Here is a 27,063-nt window from a genome sequence, read left to right as displayed (position 1 = left end):
ACAACCTTGCCATGAGAATTTTTTTACAAGTATACAAAAATACTTAACCAGTTTGATAAGAAAATAACATATAAAAGGTATATGGCCAAAAGCCTTTAACCATCAGCTCTCATCAAAGTAACCAGTGACTCGGCATGCTTCTTGTTCAAGTGAGGAAGATGAGGGAAGCATTAGTACTTATTCACAAGCAAACCCATGGGATGCAGACATATAGATCACTGTGAAGACAAAACCTCATCTTCAATCCAGAGCAATGGTTTAAAAGCTGTTTATTTGTTGTTGAAAATCTGGGAAACATATATAAAAACACAATTTGTATTATACAATGCATTTTACAGTATCAAAGCAGACAATGAAAATAACTGCTTACATTAGAATCTGGGTGACCCTAAGGTGAATACCCGGACCAAACTGAGTTTAAGAAACCTGTACTGATCTTCACAGGATCTGTCCCAGTTCTACCAGCTTCACCTGATGTCACAAAGCCAGTTTCACCTGGGGAACTGAGATGAGGCACCCAGAAAGTTCACAAGTGCCCCTCACTGAGCGGGCAGTACTGTTGAAATGCTGAGAACATATCCCAAATGGGCATGGCCTCCAGCTCCCTCTCCCTACACATGCTTGGTTTGGTCGAGGCTGTGAGGGCGGGGGGGTGAAAGGCGTGGACAAAGCGGTACGAGGTGGAGAATGTCCAGGTTCATAGTATCGCTGATTCATCAAAAAAAAAAAATAACAGTAGACAGTCAGGATGTGGATCTCAAAACGACCACATCCTGAGACACAGATACTGAATACATATTCCTTCATTTACATCCAAACATAGTATTTTTTTGGCAAATTGTGTAATTATACCATAGTTAATAGTATACCTTTGTGTTTATTCATGTTAAACCAAGCTCTTAAACTTTCAAAACTGTACTTCTGCGAAGTAATTCACTGAATATGCATATGCAAAACACACAATTCCTTTGTACAGTAGTTGATTAGCAAATTAATGCGAAAACAGTTATGGCACAACACACACACAAAGCTTAATCTGAACACTCACACTATAAGGTGGAAATATTCTCTTGCTCGTTTACATTTCAGGATTTTCTTCTTTTGTTTGCTGACAGCACTATTGTCATAATGTACAAATTCCACAACGAGGCAAATAGAAGTCTTTCAAAATACAAAAAGGAATTGTTTCTCGTTTTAAGAAGCAGTGCTTAGTGTCGATAGGTTCTGTACTCCTGTCTGATGGCTGTTTCGTGTGCATTGGGCGCGGACAGCGACCTTCCGTCATGTTCTGTATTCTGCCCTAGTCGTTCTATTAGTGTAGTTCCAGGATAGCTTCTCCAGTCAAGGCCTTCGCTGCTATGGCAACCGCGGGGCCATGCACGTGAGCAAAGGCGGCAGTGGTCATCCACACAGGAAGTGATGTCAGTGGGCAGGGCAGGCACTGGTAAAATAAAAAATAAAAAAGATGGGAGTGGGGAGGTGCCCCAGCTCAGATAATCACGCAGTGGCAGCCACTCTTGTCCTTCTCCTTGCGGGTTGGTTCTGGTGAAGGCGGACACTCCTGCTCCTGGAACTTCCTGCGGAACCCAGAGCAGTGCTTAGCTGAAAGGACGGCGTCTCATTCCCAGGTTTTAATGTTGCAGCACACTAAGTAAAATTATGGGAGCTTTCATGTAACTTAACCACACCCCTCTGGTCTCAACAGAATCAAATATATTAAGTACCAGAGTGAGTCCAGGATAAATCGCCTCCGAATTGGAGCTTTGCACCAGGACAGATCCTTAAAAACCACTCACCTTATTACTCTAACGAGCTCATGGAAGGCTTGGTCTACATTCAGTCGGATCTTGGCTGAGGCCTCCATGTAGGTCACCTTCAGCTGCCTGGCCAACTGCTGGCCTTCTTCCTGAGTCACCTGGAGAAATGAACGGCACCTCAAAGCACACCTTAAGGCTACAGGAAGTCCCTGTGCAGAAGCCATTTACCATTAAAAAAAAAACCGAAGAGTGGTTTTCTGTGCCCCCTGCTGGAATGGTTGAGGAATGCAGTTCAGTGGGTTTAAATGTTCATTGGACTAAAATAAATATTTTTAATCATTTATGCTGCTGACACTTTCACCTAAAACCACATAAAAGTGAGACAGATAGTATATTACAGGCATACAGCTGTCAAGGAACTGGCGAAGGTGCTGCCAAGTTGACCAACCAGTGAGTGACCAGTGAGTAATATGTGTAAGTTAGCATTGGAGCAAAAGCTATGCAAAACATAGTTAGAACCTAACATCAGAAGAGAGTCAAAATCTAAATATTATGAGAACTTGTTTACTACTACGAAACTGCAAAATACAAAGTAGCATCAGGCTAAGTGAAACCATAACAATGAAATAGTGAGCATAGACAAAGAGCAGGAGAGCGTCTGTTAGCTGGGTTTGCCGAACAAAAGCTCTGAGCCGATCTGAGGTCTGAGCTGATCCTGAATATGAAAGGAACTCTTCCACTGAAGAAGAGATAACAAAGATCGCTTGTTTATTCAGCTGCCAAAGTATTTTTCATCCTCTGGGGGGCAGGCTTGAGTTATCTTGATATGATACATTGGCCTACATCTCTGTGAACTGTCAGCCATAGGTACCATCACCAGTGTAAAAGTAGTATTGCCAGGCAATACTTCTTTGTGAAGTAGTATTGCCATGGCAATACTGGCAATACTAATGGCAGCGGCCATGCAGTCAACACGGGCTAGTTAGCCTTCTGCAATGGAGTTAATCACAATCACAATGACGTGCAGGTTAAATTATGCTCTGCGAAAAAAACCATCAAGCATCTCTGCTTAAAAAATTAACAGATAAATAATTATAAAAATTCCCACAACATTCCACCACAACATTAATGTGATTGAGGAAGTGAAAGACCTCAGTGACTTTTCCGTGGGAGGGCGCACACAAAAGATCGGACATATTTAAAAAGGGGGGGGGGGGGGCTCTTAAGAACTTACTTGTCTCTGCAGCTCCAGGTCGGCCTTATTGCCCACGAGGATCATGGGAAACTCATCACGGTCTTTTACTCTGAGGATCTGCCTCTGAAACTTGTAGATTTCCTCAAAACTGGCAAACAAAGAGATGAGCGGTTGTGAGAACACGGGTCCTGGAAAGGACGTCGCGGGAAACCCCGAGCGTCACAGGTTTGGTCTGAATGTGGAGGCTTCCCCTTCTTGGGAAAGCTCCGTGGAATGCAGCATCGAGGCCAGATGAATGAAAGCATTTCCTTTGCACATGACAATCTGGATGGGGCTTCTTTGTGAAAGGGGTCCAACGGAGAACAAGGTGGACGGGGATGACTTGAACATGATTAACCCCTCCTGTGCCACTAGGGCACTCCAGGAAACCCAGCCACAATGCCGCAATAGTGACAGGATGGAGCTGACTCTTCTGTTGTGGGACAGCATGCAGCCTTGGGCGATTTGCGAGTTGCAGGGAGCTAACAGAACAGGGCCACGGAGAGCCGAGTGAGTGGGACACTCAACTGCAACTGGGATAAACAAAATGTTCCCATCGACACAGGAATGCAGTGCAGCAAACAGAGAGCTGACAGCTTAGTGACCACACAGTAAATCTGGTGCAAGTTAGAGCAGGGATGATAAAAATGGAAGAAGGAAAGGCCGCGCACGCGCAGACGCGGACACACACACACAGACAAGGTAAAGAGTTGCAGTCTTTTAATAACATAGTGGGGAAATTTGGTCATTGACACAGGCAATAATTACAAAATGGTTTGATAATTACAAAAACACATGCCCACACAAACACACACACAAAGACACACACACACACATGAATAGAGAGAGAAAGCAAGGGATGAGAGTGAGGAAAGTGAGGGAGAGGAAGACCAGCTGGAACATCCCTAAGCCTAACCCTAAGCCTAACCTTCCCCCTACCCCACTAAGCTGTAGGATTGAGGGAAGGGGGGGAGAGGAAGACCAGTTGGAACATCCCTAAGCCTAACCCTAAGCCTAACCTTCCCCCTACCCCACTAAGCTGTAGGAGTGAGGGAAGGGGGGGAGAGGAAGACCAGCTGGAACATCCCTAAGCCTAACCTTCCCCCTACCCCACTAAGCTGTAGGAGTGAGGGAAGGTGGGGGGAGAGGAAGACCAGCTGGAACATCCCTAAGCCTAATCCTAAGCCTAACCTTCCCCCTACCCCACTAAGCTGTAGGAGTGAGGGAAGGGGGGCAGGGACATAGGCTCACCTTCCCCTGTCGGTGACGGAGAACACCAGCAGGAAGCCCTCTCCCGTTCTCATGTATTGCTCTCGCATGGCACCAAACTCCTCCTGGCCTGCCGTGTCCAAGACTGTATAGCAGAGAGAGAGCACAGCCTTTACACACCTTTACCCTGCCCCCAGGGGGTGCCCACACCCCATCCCCTACTATTTACAATGAAACCTATGGGAACTATGTAGCAACATAGCTAAGCTAAATTACACTGCTGTTATTAATTTATCAGATGCTTTTATCCAAAGCTACATATAACTAAGTGCAGGGTCAGGCAGTCTCAGGAGCAATCAGGGTTAAGGGCTTTGCTCAAGGGTCTAAAAGTGGCATCACACTGGAGGATTTGAACCAGTGACCTTCTGATTACTGGTACAGAGTACTAAACTGCTGAGTCATGGCTACATCAGCGCCATCATCAGTATTAATGTTCCTAGAAACTGGAACGGGTGCAGTCATTTGTTTCCATGTTAAAAGGCCAAATACTCGATTTAAAATAAGCTTGAAATGTGACCATGTATCTTGAGTCAATCAGGTCATAGTAAGTAAAGACGGACTCGGGTGTTTCGTGGTGAACCTTTACTGGGCCCCACAGATTTTAGCTCTATATCCGTTGTTTACGGACCTCAAAGATAAAAAGACGGCTGGTTTTTCCACACGGGCAGCGACGGCAGCACTCACTGTCCAGGCGTGCAGCCCGCTCGTCAATCACACACTGCTTTGTGTAAGAGTCCTCAATGGTGGGATCATAGTCGGTCACAAAGTAAGACTGAAAAGAAGAAGACAGCGACACAAACATGAGCGCATCTGAGCTGTTTATATGGTACACGTGACGATAAATAAAATGTTTACGGTTCAGCGACAGCGGTTACAGGGATCCATTTAATGATAGCGGCTGGTCCTCACGGAGGCACACAGGCACGTGGAGATGCAGATTTGCTTTGAAAGCTGGGATTCATGTAAATACAGGTTCATGCGGCAAGCGGAAGCCGGCAACCTGGCCCTGTGTTAAACAATAAAGGTGGCCTGCACCAGTGTTTACAGTCCAAACACTGATTTCTTGTAAATGTTAAGAAGAAGTGGCCCCCACGGCACCCGCACTAACACACATTCACACTGCATCCCTTTAGCACAAAGTAAACATGTAAACATCAGTTAGTTCAGACAAGAAAGAAACCACTAAGTTGATTTGGTCCCAAACAAACACAACACCAGTTTAGTTATGGTTGTACAGTAAAACTGTGTGGGTAAGGGATCTGATGTCTCATTAATTTTTGTTGAAAGAAAAATCTCTGGTTTATTTTAAGTTTTTCCTCTCTCAATTCAAGGCATAAATTTCAAAACCAAAAAAGGGCAGGTGGGGTATCAGCCGCGGGGCTCTGGCATAGGGGTTAGAAGCCTGTCCAGTATGGTGCTGATCTTGTGGCGATGAGGGCCGGTGGTCCTACATACTACACAGGGCTAGTGGAAAAGTACTATTACTACTATACCATATGTTTCAGTGACATTTAGGCCTCAAACTCACCACCTTCTGTTCAAGAGTCCATCCTGTATTTCAAACTTTGATATTCTTTATGAAAAAAATGCTTTTGGTAGCAATCTCTTCCGCGTGGAACACGCTTTGTCATTTTACAGACTATTAAAGGTTCCGGTGCTCAGCTGGAAGTGTGTGGCTTTATTTCCTGTCCTGACTGATGGCTGCGCTGAATCACTTCCGTTTTTCTGTAGCTACCTGCATATACAGCTTGCTACCTTGTGGGGTCCTTCTGCTCCGGCTGGTGATACCTCACTGTGGGATGAGGTCACGTCCCACTCTTGTGGTAGCTTAAAGGGTCTGTGTCAGTCAGGCATCATGCATTCAGTAACACCCCCTAACCCATGCACATGTTCTCTCATTGTCCCCCCCCCCCCCACACTGTAACCACTGGAAGGGGGGGCATATCTGCCTCTCATCTTTCAGGATGGCATTGCCCATATTATTTATATTTAAACAGAACTATTGTTTTTTTTTTTTTTTTTTTTTTTTTTTAGACTTGTGACTTAGGCTAAAAAAAAATCAGGTCTGCAGTCTGGTGAATCAACACGAGAGGAAATGAGAGCATGGCCACAGGGACCCTTACGCCCAAAGTGACCCTAGTCATTAAGGTACAGGATCTGCAGGCGTATCCACGCCTCTCCTCCGGAACGCCCCCCCACAACGACACGGCCCCTCCTGCCTCCGTTCCAAGCTGTTAGCGCTAACACCCCGAGCTATGACATCATAGGCCAGCCCTCTGCACTCGTCTGCCAGCTGCTGAAAAGCCCAGCCCCCCCGTGAGGACCCACCACTCCCACCAGCCCCGCTGCACAGCACATCAGCTCTCCCGATGACATCACAGCCCCGTCTGCAGGAGGAGGAGCCCACATGCCGGATGAGGTCACCATCACAACCATCATCACCATTATCACAAAGGTGATGTCTTAGTGCCAATGACACGCTCATATTTCTATCACCAAGTCCAATGGTTGCCCTGGTTTTAATTCCCCTGGTTTTAATTCCAGCTATATCAAAGGTCGAATAAATTTCAAGACACTGGTCTTAAGAATGCTCTGCTGGCCACGCCCACCCACCCCGGACGATTCCCGGGCCCCCTTGGCCCTTGCCCCCCCAGCTGAAGTTTCCATTGCATGCAGTGTATCGCTCGCAGCTGGCTGGCTGGTCGCTGGACAAGGCAGGCACCCCCCCTCCAGAACTCAATCCAGCCCCTCCCTGCTGCTGGCTGCCCTGCGTGGGCCCAGAGGAAGGGAGGGGCGCCTGCATGCCGTGGGACACTCAGGATGCTGGGGAAGGGGGAGGGACAATGACGTCACACGGGAGGCACTCTCACATTCACAGGGTGGGAGCCTTTCATTCCCAGCAAAGCCAATTAAAAATATATACGCCAAACAGGACAAGGGTAAATGTACAGCAAAGTTGTGTCAATGTCAAGGCTTGAGGATATGGTGAAGGAGTAATGATAGTCAGGATAATAATCTAAAATGAACCAAAACACAAGAACAGTACCTGAACGAAGGTCTCTAAGTATTAGTTGTGTGAATTTTACAAAAACACTCAAAATAATGACAACCAGGCTTTCCAGTCATTAAAAAAAGATTCTTAAAGGTTAACCAAAGTATAGCAGAACTGGAAAATCTTTTCATTTCAAGACATGGGCAGAATTTTCCTAATGGGTTAAAGTGACTGCGTGAGGTATGCTCTGTTTCTGAGGAAAATACAGCAAGAGCATGGGGGGGGGGCACGTCAGGTAGGAGCCCAAAGCTGCCTGGCTCTGCTGGACCGAGAGGCAGCCCCTTCTATCCATGGTAACCAAAACCAGGTGTCCTGAAAACAGCACATTATACTGGGACCTCTGCAGGAACTATGGTGCCCAGGAATTTGCCCCCATGCATTTAAAAAATCACTCCCCCCACCAAGTTCCTCTTGACCTGAAACTGTTTCCTCTCTAATCCCCTTTACTATGAATCACAGCCTCTGACATATCAGCTACTTGGTTGTTACTGAGGACAAATTTGTTCATTTAGACTCATACTTCCCTAATTCACGCAAGAAGCAGAGTAAATAGCCAGTTTCTCTTCTTACTGATTACTGAAGAACTCTATCCATAACTGAACCTTTAGAGAGTGCTAGAAAACCAACAGAGGTCCTACAGCAGAAGGAAAAATACACATAAAATGACATGATTACATGTCTGGTGCTGCAGGACATACATTTTCTTTATGGAACCAGTGACGGAGACCAGTTAGGTCACTTCAGGGTGGGGGAAATGTGCTTTTTCCTGCCCACTGGACACTTCGGCTAGTCTGCATTTACGGGAACACCAGCAGTGAATTACAGCACAGCTGCTCTAACTTCTTCCAGATGTTGGGGAGTTCCTTCCTGGTTCTGCGAAGCGCCCTTCATACTAGACGGCAAGGTACCCTCATGTGAGAAGCCGTATGCTGACCCTCACCCCCCACCCCCCCCCACCCCCCAGGCCTTAACACAGGACCCTCCCAAGACACCCAAAACCCAGACTCTTCTAAATCACATTTCGAGAGAGGAAATGGACAAATTAATATCCGCTCTCCCATCTTTTAACCAGCTCTTTCTGTTTCCCATCTCGACTGGCCAAGATCCCCTGACGTTACACCAGACTCGGCCAGTCCTCTGAGATATCGGCGCCCCAGCATTCTGGGCGCTTTCTTCGAGCAGGTTGGCAATTTACACGATGTCAGGCGCACCAAGCCAGTTGTGACTGAGGTGCATGCAAACAGTGCCTGTGCAAGGTATTACCACTCGGGCCAACCACTAATCCAACAATCCCACTCTTCGCATTCAACCCTGTAAACCAGGTCAGCATCACTGCACAGCTGCAATCATGAAAACAGGGTCAGGGGCGGGCTATCTTGGACCAGACCAGAGCGTGGGGGCGCCCCATCCGCCTCCACGTGTCTTGGTTCCACAGGAGACACCACTGGGCAAGTTTTGCACACCCCTATGTCTAAAATGACTCAGTATCTCAGGATAACACCCATTATTCTCATGACATCATCCAAACTGCTGGCAACAAACTTCAATAAGCACATGAAAAGTAATGGGAGTGGGGAAATTAAACGATGAGCCATCTTTGCATGAGGCTCTTACCTCCTAACCGGACCACAGAAGCTGAAGAGACGAGGCAATTCCTGACTTTCCTGATTCTCACTGCCTGAGGCCATTTTCCCCAGTTACATCACATCAACAGCTACATGAAACCAAGTATGAAGGTTTGGCAACTCACTGATCAAAAGGCTTCCTAAGACTTAGGGATCCCCAAGCAGCCGCTTGATGGAACATGCTATACGAACGGCTGCTACAGAGCACCAGGTCGCCATGGGCCTGGAGCTGAGTGCCAACCTCACTGTGACCTCCTTGGCAGTAAATCTCTGCCCTGGCTTTCCTCCAAATCAGAGGGGCTCCACAAGAGCTGATGACCACAGGAGAGAGTAGAGGCTGCCAAAAGCATCCTCAGAAAGGCTAATTAAATTAACCTAGTCGGCTGTTTTTAATACACCAGTCTCCCTGCATATCAGTCTCGTTGACACCCTTCAGCATGCAGGGTGGCCATAAGCAGTCCAGTTCAAACAGGATTAAAACATTCAGTTCCTGGAGATAAAATAAGCAAGAATTTCCCCAGTGCCCAAATTTCCTGATCAACAGCTAAATCAGACGGGCAAAACCAATTCCAATATCTTCTGGAGCGTGACATTAACAGTCTCTGGCATCCCTAGTGGCAGCTGGGTCTTGTAGACCCTGGACGTGGCCGCATACTGGGAACCACCAGCACAGCAACATCTGCTACAGCGTTTAAACAGCAGGGTGCCCATGCTGATGCTCTGATTTTAGCCATCCGTCTGTTACCAGCTTCATGGGAACCAAGTCACCAATGGGAGTACCTCTATGTCAGAGGAGCCCTTTTCAGATTCCCCTACAGCAGAGTCACCCGATTCACCCGAGACAACCTGCATTCAGAAGGTTTTCTCCACTGCCAACCTGCCCCTTTGCTCAACAAATTACTTCAGCAACCAAAGGACCTATTGGTTCCTGTTAGCGCCACCTAGAGATGAGCAGGGCTAAACACCAGATTCAACCCCCACCGAGCCTTTGTCCCCTGCAGACTGAAATCCCCCACTGGTCATAAAAGAACTTAGCTGTTTGGTCAGTACTGGAGGCTTTATGGCTTCAAGGGTTCCACTGAAGATCAGGCCTATTTGGTGACCTCTGGACCGTTTCAAGTCCTTCAGGAGACAACATCAAAAAAAGCCATCAAAGACCACCAGCCCACCCAGCTGCCCACCCCCTGAAACATCTGACCAATGGCTTGTGCCCATGACAAGCAAATTGTGTTGGGCTTTTACACAAAGAATTGATATGGTTACTACACTGATACTTTTGCTTGATTCTACTTTTCAGAGAGGTTTAAATTATAACATTTTAAAGGTCAAATCAAAATGGAAAGACAACGTATTTTAGTTATGTACCAAAAAAAGGTACAATGACAACCTTAACCCCTACCCAGCCCTAACCTCAACCATAAGTAACCAAACAAAATACATTTTTGATTTTTTGATTACCATGACAGATTTATATAAAATTGAGTTTCCCCTTGTGTTTTGATCAAAATAACAGGTTTTTATCAAATTGTGAGGTCCCTACAACACAATACATACATCTCTCTCTGTCTCTCTCTCTCTTTCTCTCCCTCTCACACACACACAGAGGCAGTAATCAAACCTAGAAGCCTATAAGTGTGAGGCTACAGCATTACCAGCTGAGTCACTGTATACCCCATTCCTTAACTACATGTACATAATTAAATTTAACATACGTTATTTAATGCACGTTAAAAAGAAAAAAGCCTGTAACTTGGGTCACAAATTCAGTTCATTTCTCACTAATACAGCAGACCACTGATGAACCCCAGGAGCCGTAAACATCAGCTAATTGCTTTGCTGAATTCATTATCCACATAGTGAGTCACTTAACCTGATGTCCCGGCTGTCATCTGGGTGCTAATTAAAATGTGTCTCCCTGAACCGTGCACAGGGATGACTTTCAACTGGAGCTGTTCATACCTGCACACATTATTCGGAGAAATGATAACTGTTCGAGATGCACCCCAGCATCATGCCCTTCACTTTGGGAATATCTTCCAGGAATATCTCTGCGACCCTGACCAGGATAAATGGCTGGAAGATGGATGATTACAGTCATCTATTTAACTTGAATAAAGAACAACAAATTTGTTTTGGGGAAGATAATGACTGTACACACATTTACCAACAAGAACTAATTAGTAGCTGAGCACAGTACTCAAGAGAACAAAAGGAGGTCACCAGCTTGGCCTTGAATGGAAACCCTTGGTCACAAAAACTACTTTATTAAATAGGCCGCCTGCTGATAGTCTGACCCACTAGCAGAGCTTGTGCAAAATGTCCGCCACACCACACTCTGGACCCTGCCGGCCGGCCCTATGACACTCGGAAGCCGTTCCTTTCCCCCTCCGTTCCAGGCCTGCATGTGGCCTTGCGGACAGAACCAACCGCCGAGGGCACTGATTGGTCCCGCACAGGCCCGGCTAACCAGGAAGCTGCCGTAATAACGGTCCTCATACAATGGCCTCGCTGCTTTCAGCAGCCTATCAGCAAGAACGCTACGGTTTTGGACAACGCTGGAGCCTGACCTCAGGAGCCTGTTTGGCAGAGGAAGAGCGTGGGGGGCATCTCCTTGGCATCGCTTCTGAAGACGAGTGGCGCTGCAGCTCGAGGCCAGAGGTGGCACATCACTGGCAACAACATTGGGTAAGAATGTTTTTACTGTATCCGGCAACCCCCACAAACAGCACCTCATGGACGGGATCCTCCCGTGATCTGTCCTCATAAGCCAACTGACAATAAATAAACAATGGTGTTCTAATTTTTATCATGAGAAACAGACAACAACCATGGTAAAAAAAAATCTGCCACAGTCTCTCGGTAATAATAATTACTTAACTGCTAAATAGTATGTTTTTTTTTTAAGACAATGACAGAAATAATACAAAAACAAACTTCTGCGCTAACCACTTACTCAGAGGAAAAAATAATAATGATATAAATGATATAAATCGTTAAAAGGCACACAGGCTTTAATATGACAGATGTGCGCCTTGCAGACTCGGGGAAGCAGCATCACCAACATGTGGTGCTTTTACGAGCTGCTGAGCCTCCTGATTGCGAGAGCTGCATGCTTTGTTGTGTCGGCCCGGGCATTTCAGGACAGCCAGGGCCCCGTGGCTGCCAAGAGCCGACAGGGTGGTTCTGCCGTGGCATTTAGTCAATTGCTGAACGCGACCACAGGCTGAGCACGGGGCTCGATCCAGCACGTGCGGGGGGGGGGGGGTGGATTGTTGTGAGACCGGTGCTCTCAGATGCTCCTTTGGCCTGACATCTCAGCCCTTCAGAAGCAGTGCTCCCACCCCCCCCCCCCCCCCCAAAGCTAAACATACTTCAGATGCATATAAGGGTAAGGGTGCCCCTATAACCCAACAGAACAAGTCCAAAATGTCATGTACCCTACAGGAACATCAATATGTATCTTCCAAACAACGTGTGACCTGCCTAGTGGATAACTACATCTCAATAAGTAATGCACTAACTGTTGACTGAATGCTTTCTAAAGCCCACAATTAAGAATATAATCAATACAAACATTTCTTTTTTGCTAAAGAGTGGAATACTGACAGACCAGATTCCCCCATGTCTGCTATAATGAAGTACATGAATGTATTCAATATAATGTCAGCCTCTAAAATTTACACAAATCAAACATAGTACTTCAGGAAGGTTGCTATATGAACAATCCTGTTCTATTTCATCAGGGGTGACATTTCCTGGGAAAAAAAACATTGTGCACATAATGTAACATGAAGAAAACAAAGCTTTTTGGGTTTAGGAAGTGGGCTGCAAAGCTCCATCACCTCAGAATCCTGCATGCAGACAACCAGGACCTCAAGTGCTACACATTGAGAAAGAGAGATGCTGAGGTCTGGGCCCAACCACCCCAGGACACAGCAAAGACAGAATGTAGAGACTGGGAAGCATGTGGACCCAGTAACAGTCTAATGGTTAAATAAACCATGAAAGCCAGTATGAATGTACGTTTCAACTCATCCTGGAGTCCATTTAGCAAATACTCCACTGTTTTGCACTGATTAATGAAGATAGGAGGCTCTAAGTAATTCTCACATGCATAGATTTTCATCATATATCAGGGAAAAAAAGTACAATTCATCCTTAGGGAGATGGCATTTTCAGTGGTGGGTCATTGTTTAAAGCATGTCACCTGTCCAGTGTATGGATTCCCACTGCACAAGCATCCTGCTAATTCAGCATTAGGGCAGAGTCCTCCTAATACCACCCACAGACCAGAGGGAGGATGGAGGGAAACGGAGTGGAGAAGCTGCACTTTGCAGGAAGGACCAGGAAAAGCTCAATAGCCGATCTTCAGCTGTGCCGCTGATTGCCCATCCGAAACAATGAAAAACACTGGACAGATTAAAAACCATGTTAAGTTCAGACAGCTTATTGCAGGGATTGGTAACCTGTCGTACACGGACAAATGTGGCAAGACTTGTCTTTCTCCATGTTGTGACATATGTAGGCTACGTTTCTAATGTTCATTGTTTAAAAAAAAGCATTTTGATCAAGATGCCCATCAGGATTCACCAAAGAGTTGACCTCTGGTTTAGGGGTGCTTGTGTCTGAAGATGATACAGGGTTAGCAGGCTAACAAATGCCAATCAAGACTTTCCAGCAAGACAGGTCGAAGCTCAGGGAACTGGATTCTTCCAGACAGGAGTACAGTGGCTAGGGGGGGCTGAGGTGTGGCAGCTGGAAGGGCAGTAGGAAGAGGCTAAAAGCATGATATGTGTGACTGATCTGAAGTCAGATTCTACCAGCTCCTGGTGTGTAGGCTGAGGCCAGAGGTCACCCGGGCAGTCAGCAATGGGGAAGTGTGACAGCATGTGGACTGCACAGGATTCCTGACTGCGGCTGATGACCTCAGTGGGACTACAGTGCAAACAGAAGGTTCTTGCAAACCCAGTATACCAACCATCCTCTTTTCACTTTGATCACGTAAGAGCAGAGTACCCATCCTAAGTGGACAATCTGACTGCATGCATCATGAGGGATGTTGGCTTCTTCTGAGTTCCTCCAAATTCTTGCCATCAAGCAGCTTTTCAAAGCAACGTGACCTTTACAAGCTCGGGGGTGTCTTGTGTAATAATGAGATAAACTCCAGTTTATTCTGAAGCGACCCCCACCTCGCTCTCCCAAAACCCAACCCCATTCTTAGAAACCGTTGTGCAAACGGCTTTATTCTGCACGCAGAGATGCACCCCCGTTTATCTCTGTTTTTTTTTTTTCTTTTTCTCCTACAAGCTTGGCCTCGTTTTTCTTTTTTTCAGAGCAGCAGCGGCAGAGAGGTGCTGAGTTTTCCGTCTCACCAGCGAGATACGGGTGCAGGCACCAGTGCCGCCAGACGCGAGCCTTCCTGTGCTCGGCTCACGTAAACAGGATACCTCAAGTGCAGGCGAGGCCTCTGAAAGCCACACATACATGGGTGTGTAAGTAAAACCTGCCGCAACAGGGTGACAGGAGGGCCAAGATACTACAGGAGGGAGACGGGGTCCCGCATCTTCACACTGCGACAGTGTGAATCCTTCAGCTGCGTTTATAGGCAGTGGTTTTCCAAAGCATCATTACAGTACATGCAACACACACACAGGTTTGTAATTAAATTTTTGTGGGGACTCTCCAGTCATTTCTATGGGGAAAACGCTAATCCCAACATGGCGACCTTAACCCCTACCCAGCCCTAACCTTAACCATAAGTAACCAAACAAAATACATGACTTTTGGCATTTTTATTTTCTTGACTGCATTCACAGATCGTTGTGGGGCTTGAAAAATTGTCCCAACAACTTCAAAATAACAGGTTTTTATTACATTGTGGGGAACATTTGGTCCCCACAATGTAATACAAACATAATCAACAAACACACACACACACGTACACACAGAACATGAATGCTTTAACCAATGAATCATCTCCCTTGCAGTCTCATCTAGCGGTGGAGAATATTACAACAAAACAAAACAAACAAAAAAAAAAAGAATGGACAAAGCTGGCCTTTTTCTTGGCTATTCAGATCCCTCACAGGCCCCCACCTTCAACCAGCAGATGAATTAAAAACAGATATCCCCTCTGCTCAGCTGCTACACCGTCCCAAGTGGACTGGCCTTCAATCTACCCCAAAGCTGCAAGTGGCCAAGGCCTAGTGAAGGTAGGACTGGCTGTGCTTCTGGAAAATCTACACCCATCCTTGGGCACATTGTCTGGGCGACAGAAGGATCCTCAGTTTTCCCATCTTTCACACATTTTTCTGCTTTGTTACATGTCAGGGGTCCTCAGTTCTTATAGTGAAAATCACACCACAAGGTCATTCACAGTCTTAGTGACTGCACACATTAAAACAATTACAAAAGCCTCTTCAGTTGGGTGGGTGTAACTCTGGTGGAACCGAAAGTAGTTTATGGGGTCTGTAGATGTTGCGACATTCCAAACCGGTGTCTGGTGACACTGAAGCCACAGACCTGATTATAGTGACATCGTAACTGGACATCAGATGCCAAAACCTCAAACCCACTAATGTCCTTAACCAAATGCAACTTAACCAAAAGTACTTTGGCTATCAAAGACCCCATTCCATCCATGTGAATATCATGTTACCAGTGAGCTGAAACCTCCTCTTCATTGCATCAGTAACTACAAAGAAACCATCAGACACAACCAGAGAGAGAGAACAAGCATAAATGATCTTGGTGTCTTCTTTGTGCCAGACTGTAAAAAATCCGCATGGTCGATATTAGGGCTACATGAGGTAGTTTTATATAGAAACAAATACATCTCAAGGACAGATGACGCTTAGACCACGTAAGCTCTCTTTCTGGCATTTGGAAGCTGTGTATATCCTTGTGATAAAAGTTTGTGAGTGGAAACATTGTGCCGTTAGCCCAGCACATTAGAATCAACATGTTACATTGTGTATTCCCTTAAAAAACCAACAGCAAACATCTTAAGTGATTCGGTGTCAAAGCAAAAAGACTTGTTTGCTTTGACGGAGGGAAAGCTGCTCGGTGCGTTGCGTTGTCATGCATTTTTGGTGCCAGTGCAAAGAGGAATATGCAGGTGTCAAACGAACACTGGCCGGCAACCAACCTCAAAAACAACCAGTCTGTCTGTCATTCTCTCCCTGACGCACACTCAGAAAGCCACTAACTGATGCCCAGAAGGTGTGCAAACCATCATATATATATATATATATATATATGCAAACAGAAAATCCAGAAAAAGCAAAACACCAGTGGTGTGCTATCCGAGGCATCGACATGGCAGATAAAACATCACTGACGTTGTTTTTCCAAAAATATCTAAAGTGCAACAAAAAACTTGTTCCTCCCCCCCAAATCCGCAAAACTATATCTGGTGTTTTCTCCACCTTATCGATGGGAAAGCAATTTCAAATCTTCAAATGCCTTGTCCATACTTGCCCAGTCAAGGTCATCCTTCTCGCAAATTTTTCGCTACTGGATATTCCTTTGATACTGGTGTAGCTGTTCAGAGCAGAATGCAGCCTCAGTGAGTACCAAAGGACAGCAGCCACCTCTATAAGGTCAGTACAGGTGGAAACAACAGAATTCTACAGTACCGCCTGATCACGTTTAACACCAATATTCTTGGGGCTCCTACAGGAAACATTATCTCTGCCATTGGTAAAAAAAAAACAACAACAACAACAACAATAAGAGCTGGGCTATTAAATTTCAGATAATTATGAAGCCATACTGTCCGCTGCTGATTACACCATTTGTCGGTATTTTATGGCTGAGCACTGAAACACAAAGTGAGCCTTGCTCATCTTCCTTGGGCGAGTCACTGGCCTTTTTCCATCAATCTATTTTACTAAATGCTTATCCAGGTGAGGGACAATGTATGACGTTTGTTATTAGTGCCGCTAATGCAGACTGTCATTAGTCTGTCACAACGTGCCCTATGGCCTGCCACTGGAAACAGCCTGCAATATTATTTCAGGGCATTTTAAACCTTTAAAATTTTATTTGCTGAAAATAAAAATGAACACCATATACTGCCTTTTGTTTCTTCAGCCGGTGGTTTTTGCGACCCCCCCACCGGATTGCTTCATGCCGACACCAGGCCCTGTGGGACCAGGCTGTAGTTTGAGTTTCTCCAAAGTTACGGAAGGCCTGGGCAGAGCTTTCTTTTCTGAACTGAAATAATGCCAGCCATGTCAGGGTCATCAGCTTAACATGACTCACATCCTCCTCCCCAGACCCCACCCCCCGACCAGTTAACACCAAAAGAAATTCACGCAACAAGAGATTTGAGGTGTGGACCATAACCAGAACAGTATATAGAGAAATGAAGCCAGTAGATCTTCTGGTGGATTGGCTTATGTGCTGCATCGGCTGCTTACGCCAAAGATGCCCCGCTATTCATTTTTAGCCCGTGCACATGATCCACTGGGCTATTCACCCCAGGCATGGTTCACTGATCTGAGCTGCAGGGCAAGGCTGCCGTCTCACTCGGCACCTCGCGATTCATAGAGCCACACTCCCCAGCTGCCGAGCCGGCGGAGGCAGTGAGCGCTCTCCACGGCCCAGGTGTAGCATAGCATAGATCCCATCCTCCTGCATCCGCGTCCGGGCGGGCAGGCAGGCGGAGGCAGCACCAGTCGCTTAGCTCTCTCACAGCTGGTCTGGTTTATATTCAGACTATTTAGGCTGGACAGGGGAAAGAGTTCAATGAGGGGGAGAACAGAAAAATGAACAAGGGATATTCTGTGCCTCTTTGCAATCAATGTTGCAATACTGGACAGATTTACCTCACACCGTCAACTCATTTCCTAGGAGGATCTGAATGATTATACTCTAAAAAGTACCAGATCGAAGAGGCCAAAAGGAGCTTTACAGGTCTTCTGGGCATAGAGATTTTAATGTGACCACAGTCATATTTCAGACAAATTTCAGATTTTGAAACTGTTATGATGTAATTCAATTCCTATGGTAAAGCAGGCAATCTATTTTTATTTAGTGTTTCCCAACACAGTACCCAAGTCAGATGGGTTTTTCGGGAACAATATAAAGTTTAATTTCAAAATAGAAACTCAGTCAAAATAACAGATGACTTAAATTATCTTCTATCATGGCATTTAATTATTCTGACCAACACAACTGCAATACTTTTTCAGTTATTAACTGCAGACTAATATCAGTCCATCTTCCAGTCAGTTATCCAGTAAGGAAACAGAGGGATCAGCAGACTAAATTATTGAATTGGGAATTTGCTGTACTAATCTCAAAACAACTGGTACGTTTAAAGGGGATAAATGCAGATAAATAAGGAACTGCAATGGCTGGGAGAATTAATTACAAAGTCAATGAATAGTGGGTTATGCCGGTAAAGCTGTTCACACAAACTATACAGTAGGTTGCAAACCAGATTCTATACGTTTAATAGGCTTTTGCTAAACCCACTGCAGCACAAAACTCAATAGGAGCAGCATAAGGGTGGGCCTGCATCAGCGTGCAGCAGTTTCAGCCCTTCCTGTGCTAATGATGTAAGCTCTGGTCAGATTTCATGCAGGTCATACTTTTTAAAGCCCACGCGAAAGGTGCAGCCGGGGTTACGTAGCGAAAATCGGACAGTCCAGCAACAGGCCGTGCAAACCAAAAGATTCGTTACACACATTTTCAATTAGGAAAAAAACATGTCTGAAGCTGACAGAGCAGTTCTAAATAACCGAAAATGCCCTTCGTACATTTCAGTCCTGATTTGCCTTGAGTAAAACAGAAGCGCCGTAACAACGTTATTTAAAAAATAACAGGAACAGAAACAAAGATGGAAAGCAAGGAGAGGACGGAAACGGCTTCCCTTAGTCCATCGAAGAATGCTTAGGCAAGTGGCTGATACTCGGAAAGATTTGGATCTGTGAAGAGCAGAGTTATAACTAGCTCCCATGCACAACAGTTGTTTCTGAACTGCGTATAAGCACTGCTATGATTATGTCAGGAATATACACTTATGGTCAATAATGAGAAAATCTCAGCAAGGTTGATAGTTTGATTTTTATATGGAAGGGTGACATTTACGTACAAGAATTCCACTCTATACAGCATCACGTGTGCAATAATTTAAATTAAACTTTTTCTTTTGTAAAAGCAAACCGCTTCTATAGATTTACATATTTTAGGAATATATTGTTGATTTTTCCGTGATTTTCCCTTCTACTTAATATATCATATTACTATATGTAGCCTGCGCTACACCTTGCCAAAAAGTTGCAATTTGTCATTATGTCTCACCCAACAAAGACCACCGAAGAGCCTAAAGGCGAACCTGTTGTCTTTCTTCCGTTACCACGCACAGGAAAGCATTTTAATGGCCCAAGGTGGGGAAGCCCTCGCCCTCTCGTAATGGCTTTGAAAGCGCCTTTTCCAGGTTGCATTCACATTAGTACCTAACTGCGAGGATAAATTCGTCATTTAATTACATAGCAGTCCCGTTACACTGATGTGTTACGGCGTCTGGCCCACGGATCCGGATATGCACGAGCTCACTGGGGATACTTCTAATTTTAAAAAACTATTTTTAAACTTTTAGTAGGACCTCGGGGAAATATATTTTCCTGTTAAAACACCCATCAACATAACGCCGATAGTTGACACCGTTTTTCATCAACTAGTGTGTAAATTTACTTAACTTTCCAATACATATATATTTTTAAAAACAGTATAAAATATTAATAAAAGTATATACATTTTCGTACAATAAAGTTGCTTGAGCGTTATCAGTCCGTGCGTTGATTTCTGCCAAAAACAAATTTACAGGATGAGATGGTTTTAATTATGGAAACAGAGAATTACGTCCATACAAAGATATACATCAATTATTAGTTTTATTCTGAAAGACAAGTCTAAATTTTGTTAGATTTAAAGTGTTCAGATACAGATGTCCACACCTTCCTTTTCTACTATCCCTACGCGACATTGTCTATCAGCGTTGAAACAACAGAGCACCGTCTCTTGAACAGCAGCAGCAGCAGCAGCAGCAACAACAAAACACAAAACTTTACTTATTTGTTTCCATCCAGTGTTATACAATTACTACAGCAGGCCTCGGCCAGCGTTGATGCCAGACCGAAACACTTTTCACCCCAAGCCGCTCCTGCCCAGATTCCCACACACACTGAGCGCAATGGCTGGTAAAAAAAAAAAAAAAAGGCAACGCGTGTTTACCGACCTGGATGAATTGGATAGTTAAAGCCGACTTGCCGACCCCGCCACCTCCCACCACGACCAGGCGGTACTTCTCCTGCACCGATCCGTCCTTCCAGCCTGCCATCGGGGCACCGTACGGCACTATTGCCGCTGCCTCTCCGCACCGGTCAGCAGACACGCTCCGCTCACTGACAGCCTGTCCGTAGAAGGAGCGCAGCCGAGGAAACACCGACGTGCTTTAAAAAGGACTAATAATAATAAATCCTTTAAAACATAATACAGTGTGCTAATGTTTGCTCTCTTCCAACTGCGACCACTAATAAGGTCCGCCACAATCCATACGCCCTCCTGTGATAACGAAACCAACCGCACCGCAGCAATAAGATGTGAAATAGATACTGAGGGGTGGGGTGGGGGGGTTCAGTTACTACAAATGGCCGTCGCTAGAGGCCCTTCTGCTGCTTCAATATACATGACAGGCATGTAAATGTATCTTTTTTTAGCGTTTCTGTTCTTAAGTTCTGGGGGATCGGAAAGAACGGTTCGGGAAATGGATTAGTGTGATGATTCACGGATAAAGCAACATTTGTGTAGCATTTTTGATTGTGTTTGAATGTTTCTATAAAAATGTAATGAGCACCGATTTGTCTACTACACACGCAGAAGTTTTGGATTTATTTATCAGCATTAATATTTATAAATAAGCAAATAAATCAGGCCAAGCCACATTGGGGAGAAAAAGAGAAAAGAAAGGCAGATACTATACAGAAGTTGTAATGATCATTTAGCCTACATAGAAAGCACAATGTGGTGTAATTACAAGTACTGCAACCGAATTATTTGTGTTAAAGATCAGCAGATTTGTGGATTATGAAGTACAAAAAACTTCGAGTGACCTCGGTTAACATATCTACTTGAATGCATTCTGGTAATTAGAGTTCTAAGAACACATTTAAATCATCACAAACAATTTTATGTATTTAGCCTCAATACAGTTTTTAAAAAGGTAATTTCCGCACACGTGAGAAGGGGCTTCAGGATCCGGGGTATATTTATCTGTGATGGAGATATGCAAAACGGTCTACATATATATTTTTGGTCAGGTGCTTCGCATTCAAATATCTTATATATAGTTTATATACAGAGAGCGTGCAGCTGATTTACAGATATGTCTTTGACTAATGATTGCGTTTGTGGGTTTTGTTTGAGAAGTGGGGGGAGGGTGAAATTACAAGCGCGTGAGGGGGCTGCGCTGAAGTAGCAGTACTTACTCCCCCACAGCCTCCCATTTCCACATGAAACTTACCAGCATGGTTATTCTTGGTCAGTGCTTCAAGGGCAATTGCTATGCACATTGTAAAACGAAGCAGCACAGAAGAAGCAGACTACATTCCCTTCCTGATATGTTCATGCACATTGAACTGAATGATAACTTGTGATGTACAACGCTTGCGTTTGTAAATGCCACTAATACTTCTACTGTTACTACTGCTACCAAAAACATGCTTTTAGAAGCCCGCCAAAAAGTTGGGGCGATGTGTAAAGTGTAAATAAAAACGGAATGCAATGATATGCAAATCATATAAACCCATATTTAACTGAAAATAGAACAAAGATGTTGAAACTATTGTTTTATGACAAATATATCCTCTGTTTAAATATGATGCCAGTAACACATTTCAAAAAAGTTGGGACAGGGGCAACAAAACGCTGAAAATGTTGCGTGATGCTAAAACAAAACACCTGGTTGATTATCTCACAACTTTCTTACGTTAGCTGGCAACAATTCAGTTAGATGATTGGTATAAAAAGAGCCTCCCAGTGAAGATGGGGAGAGGTTCGCCACTCCATGAAAGACTGCCTGGGCAAATAGGGCAACAATTTAAGAAAAATGTTCCTCAATGTAATATTGCGAAGAATTTGGGAATTTCGTCATGTATGGTGCATAATATCATTAAAAGATTCAGAGAATCCGGAGAAATCTGTATACATAAGGGACAAGGCCGAAAACCAATATTGGATAGCCATTATCTTTGGGTCCTCAGGGGGCACTGCATTAAAAACAGAAACAATTATACAGTGGAAATCACTGTATGGGCTCAGGAACACTTCCAAAAACCATTGTGTGTGAACACAGACTGTCACTGCATCAACAAATGCAGGATGAAATTCTACCATGCAAAGAAGAAACCAAATCTAAACATGATCCAGAAACGCTGCCAACGGCTCTGGGCCAGAGGTTATTTAGGATACACTGAGGCAAAATGGACAACTGTCCTGTGGTCTGAGGAATCAAAATTTCAGATTCTTTTTGGAAATCTTGGACGCAGAGTCATCCGGGCTAAAGAGGAGAGGGATCATCCAGCCAGTATCTGTGATGGTATGGGGGTGCATTAGTGCCCATGGCTTGGGTAGCTTGTAGATCTGGGAAGGCACCATTAATGCTGAATGATATATACAGGTTTTGGAACAACATATGCTGCCAACCAGACATCATCTTTTTCAGGGAAGGCCTTGTATTTTTCAACAGGACAATGCCACAGCCGCATGCTGTGGGTATCACAACAGCATGACTCCATAGCTGTGACCCACTGAAAACATTTAGGGCATCATGAAATGAATAATGTGACAAATGAGATCTGGAACTGTTGAGCAGTTGAAATCCTGTATCAGGAAGGAATGGGACAACATTTCACTTTCAAAACTCCAGCAACTTGTCTCCTCAGTTCCCAAACGCTCACAGAGTGTTTTTAAGAAGAAGAGTCAATGCAATGATATACAGGCCCCTGTCCCAGCCTTTTTTGAAACGCGTTGCTGGCATCAAATTCAAACTGAGCATATACTTGTCATAAAACAATAAAATTTCTCTGTTTCAACATTTGATATGTTATCTTTGTTCTATTTTCAATTAAATGTGGCTTTATATGATTTGCAAATAATTGCATTCTGTTTTTATTTACATTTTACACAGCATCCCAGCTTTTTTGGAAACGGTGTTGTAATTTAAATATATGGTCTTGTTTACTGACTAGAATTGCAGGAAATGGAATCTGCAGTATTCCGGCTGTTGAGTTAACCTATAATCCCAAAGCTTTTTTATGGCTATACAATTGCATGTTTAATTTTTTGCTGTTGTGACTATACCCACACTTTTAGTGATTCGATTTCTATATACTGTTTTTAAAGGTAAAATAAACTGAATCCTAATTAGGTCTGTAACAGCTGTTAACACCCCGGCAGTCAGAGACATTTTTGCGACATGAGGCATATCGCCACCCCATTCTGCCGTCACAAGAAGGTTCTAAGATTGTTAGAAATCTGTGCCTATATATCCTGGAGGTTGTGGATTCAAATCTTGCGGCCAGGACAGTAAATATATTAATGATGTAATGATGGATTGCCATACACTCTTATGTAATATGTAAGACACTAACTTCTACTGCTCTAGGGACATATGCATCTGTTACATGTAAATAAATTGAAAATCGTCAAACACACATTCACAATCATGAGATGAATGGTGCAGGTGCTTTTGAGAACATTGCTTGTGCCAGTAGTGATAGGATGCTGTTGTCACAAGCACATCTGGCTGGTGTTAAAACCTAGAGCCCTGTGTTACACCATTAACAGCTGGAGTGAGTCAGCCAGGATGCTGAGGGACCCCATACAGAGCATCAGTGTTGTGTAATTAAACAGCTGGCCATCCTCCACATCATGCATACTGCCTAGGTTATGATGAAACTGAGCTAGTAGCTTGACAGTAAGGGCACCAGTTCCTGGGTTGACATATAGGCATAGTTTTTTTAGGCCGGTGGTTGACAAGTAGATTCAAAGATACTATAGCAGGTAATCAGACAGAACACAGCTTAGATACATTAAAAAATTATGTACTTTCATTAATCCATCTTCTAACCACTCACCCTGGTCAGAGCTGCCTGGGACCCACCCCAAGCAGTACAAGGTCAGGGAACATTCTGGGCAGGATGCCCACCTACACACACAATCATGCAATATAGGCAATTTTAAGATGCCAATTAGCCTAAATGCATTTCTTTGGACCATGGGAGGAAAGTCACATGACACCAGGAGAGCATTCGACCCCCAACCCAGCAAGTGTGAGGCAACACTGCTACTAACTGAGCCACAATGCCACCCATGTATGCTTAAAACATCACTCATTATCTTGTTATCTTCTGTTGCCTAGGATTCCTTATCTTAGCTTTAATTTCTATACAGGTTTAGTCCAGGTGTCCCTACCATAATACAACATGAGAAGCAAGGCTTGACAGTGTATCTAAAGTGAGGAAATTAATAACCAACCGCAAACATCAAGTATGAGGACAATTATATCAAAGGTTCTAACAAATAAAAAAGGAAATTTTAAGCATTACAGATAAAATGTAATATATAAATTATTTTTTTTCTGGAATGCGCAGATATTAATAAATGAGATATATATGCTTTCTCTTTACATAACTAGAAAAAAATCCCAAAGAAATTTATTTTAAATTGAAATAAAAAATGATTGCATTCAAAGGCAATGTGTCTATGAAAGCCCTTCAAATTTATGAAACACTTAGCATTGCCTATGGAATTCTCTCAGGAGTACTATAGGATACAAGGTTGTTCAACCAATGTCTTCTTGAACGAGGCTTTTTACATTTCAAATTAACTAATATATATATTCTTGGCAGCTGTGCTGGCTAACAATATAAAATATTGTCTAAAGTAGGAAATACTTAAAACAACCAAACCCTAAGTTTAATATCAACATGTGCATCAACTACCTATAAATACCCAAGGTTCTTGTAATCCTGGACATTTCCAGAACATCTTCAGAGCTTATTTTACATGTTTGGCATATAGGAGATGTCTTCTGTTCATTGTATGCAATCTACACTATACTGCCAAATGTATTGGGACACCACACCAAATCATTGAATTCAGGTGTTCCAATCACTTCCTTAGCCACTGGTGTATAAAATCAAGCACCTAGGCATGCAGACTGCTTCTACAAATGTTTGTGAAAGAATGGGTCTCTCTCAGGAGCTCAGTGAATTCAAGCGTGGTACCGTGATAGGATGCAACCTGTGCAATAAATCCATTCCTTGCTAGTAAATATTCCACGGTCAATTGTTAGTGGTATTATAACAAAGTGGAAGCAACTGGGAACAACAGCAACTCAGCCAGAAGCCGTAGGCCACGTAAAATCACAGAGCGGGGACAACGCATGCTGAGGTGCACAGTGTGCAGAAGTCGCCAAATGTCTGCAGAGTCAATAGCTACAGACCTGCAAACTTAATGTGGCCTTCAGATTAGCTCAAGAACAGCGTGTAGAGAACTTCATGGGAAGGGTTTCCATAGCCATGCAGCTGCATCCAAGCCTTACATCACCAAGTGCAAAGCAAAGCGTCAGATGCAGTGGTGTAAAGCACGCCGGCACTGGACGCTAGAGCAGTGAAGTCTTGTTTTCTGTAGTGATGAATCATGCTTCTCTGTCTGGCAATCTGATGGACGTGTCTTGGTTTGGCGGTTGCCAGGGGAACACTACTTGGCTAACTGCATTGTGCCAAGTGTAAAGTTTGGTGGAGAGGAGATTATGGTGTGGGGTTATTTTTCAGAGGTTGGGCTTGGCCCCTTAGTTCCAGTGAAAGGAACTCTTAATGCTGCAGCAGTCGAAGCCATTTTGGACAATTTCATGCTCCTAACTTTGTGGGAACAGTTTGGGGATGGCCCCTTCCTGTTCCAACATGACTGTGCACCAGTGCACAAAGCAAGGTCCATAAGGACATGGATGAGTGAGTCTGCTGTGGAGGAACTTGACTGGCCTGCACAGAGCCCTGACCTCAACCCGACAAAACACCTTTGGGATGAATTAGAGCAGAGACTGTGAGCCAGGCCTTCTCATCCAACATCAGTGCCTGACCTCACAAAGAATCCTGGAAGAATGGTCAAAAATCCCCATAAACACACTGCTAAACCTTGTGGACAGCCTTCCCAGAAGAGCTGAAGCTGTTATAGCTGCAAAGGGTGGGCCAGCTCCATATAAAGCCTATGTGTTAAGATTGGGATGTCAGTAAAGTTCATGTGTGTGTAAAGGCAGGTGTCCTAATACTTTTGGCAATATAGTATATCTGGTATTAAACATGTTCTGTGTAAATTATTGAACTGGATTAGTCACTAACATGTGGAAACCAATACTGTCTACATTCTTTCCATAACTCTGTCCCACTCTAAAGGATGGCAGGTACAGAATAAATATTTCTTCCATCTCAGCCTAAGTGTAGTGGTATCAAATACTGGGAAACATTTCATGATGACATCATAAATCAGAAAGTTTATCCCCTTAGGACCAGATATCTGTTGATATTCAGTTGGAGAGTCTTTTGGAGCCACTGGGGAAAAGCTGGGTATATTTCCTTTGACCCAGTGCTGTACATATAGAAAAATATGGTTGGGAATACGCAAGGTTTCTTAAATCTGCCCAGAGCTAAAGAACTTGATAACACAAAGATCCCTTATAATCTTATTATTGCTTTTTATTGATTTTTAATAGCCTGCCACTCATATCTTCAAAGTTGTGCAAGAGACAAGTTGTCTTGAAAATGGTAGGTTTTTAGTTAAACTAATATGCCCTTCAAGCTCAACAATGGAATGCCTTATAATGAAATGTGTTCCTTTTCGGAACACTACTGAAACCCATCTGGGACCAATAATTTTTGGATGCAGCCAAATACATATAGATTGCAACTCTGAGACTATGTAAGAGTCTTCAAAATTAAGTGGTCAAAGTATGGTGCATATAGTTTACCCACCCCCCACACATGCTGAACTGTATTGCACATGCACTGCTAAAATGTGCGACAGATTACCTAGGTCAGCTGAAATATAACAAAGTTT

General features: G+C 44.1%; 1 protein-coding gene across 2 annotated transcripts; it reads right to left on the bottom strand.

Annotated features, from left to right (window-relative positions):
* Window positions 1–252: 252 nt before the first annotated feature.
* On the bottom strand, window positions 253–20,561 carry rras2 (RAS related 2). 2 transcript variants are annotated; one of them, XM_023806732.2, is made up of 6 exons: window positions 20,186–20,561; window positions 4,945–5,032; window positions 4,243–4,345; window positions 2,992–3,100; window positions 1,797–1,915; window positions 253–1,577 (listed from the first exon to the last, which is right to left on the bottom strand). In XM_023806732.2, exons 1-6 carry the CDS (start codon window positions 20,285–20,287, stop codon window positions 1,490–1,492), a joined length of 609 nt encoding a protein of 202 aa, XP_023662500.1. In that variant the 5' UTR covers window positions 20,288–20,561; the 3' UTR covers window positions 253–1,489. The 2 variants fall into 2 exon arrangements, with proteins under 2 accessions (XP_023662500.1, XP_023662510.1); XM_023806742.2 differs by lacking the exon at window positions 20,186–20,561 and adding an exon at window positions 5,789–8,247.
* Window positions 20,562–27,063: the final 6,502 nt, after the last annotated feature.

Source organism: Paramormyrops kingsleyae, chromosome 11 (genome assembly GCF_048594095.1).
Source record: "Paramormyrops kingsleyae isolate MSU_618 chromosome 11, PKINGS_0.4, whole genome shotgun sequence".
In the NCBI taxonomy this organism is placed as follows: Eukaryota; Metazoa; Chordata; class Actinopteri; order Osteoglossiformes; family Mormyridae; genus Paramormyrops; species Paramormyrops kingsleyae.
The sequence above is the reverse complement of the archived record's forward strand: the minus strand, read 5'-3'. Positions and strand labels throughout refer to the sequence as shown.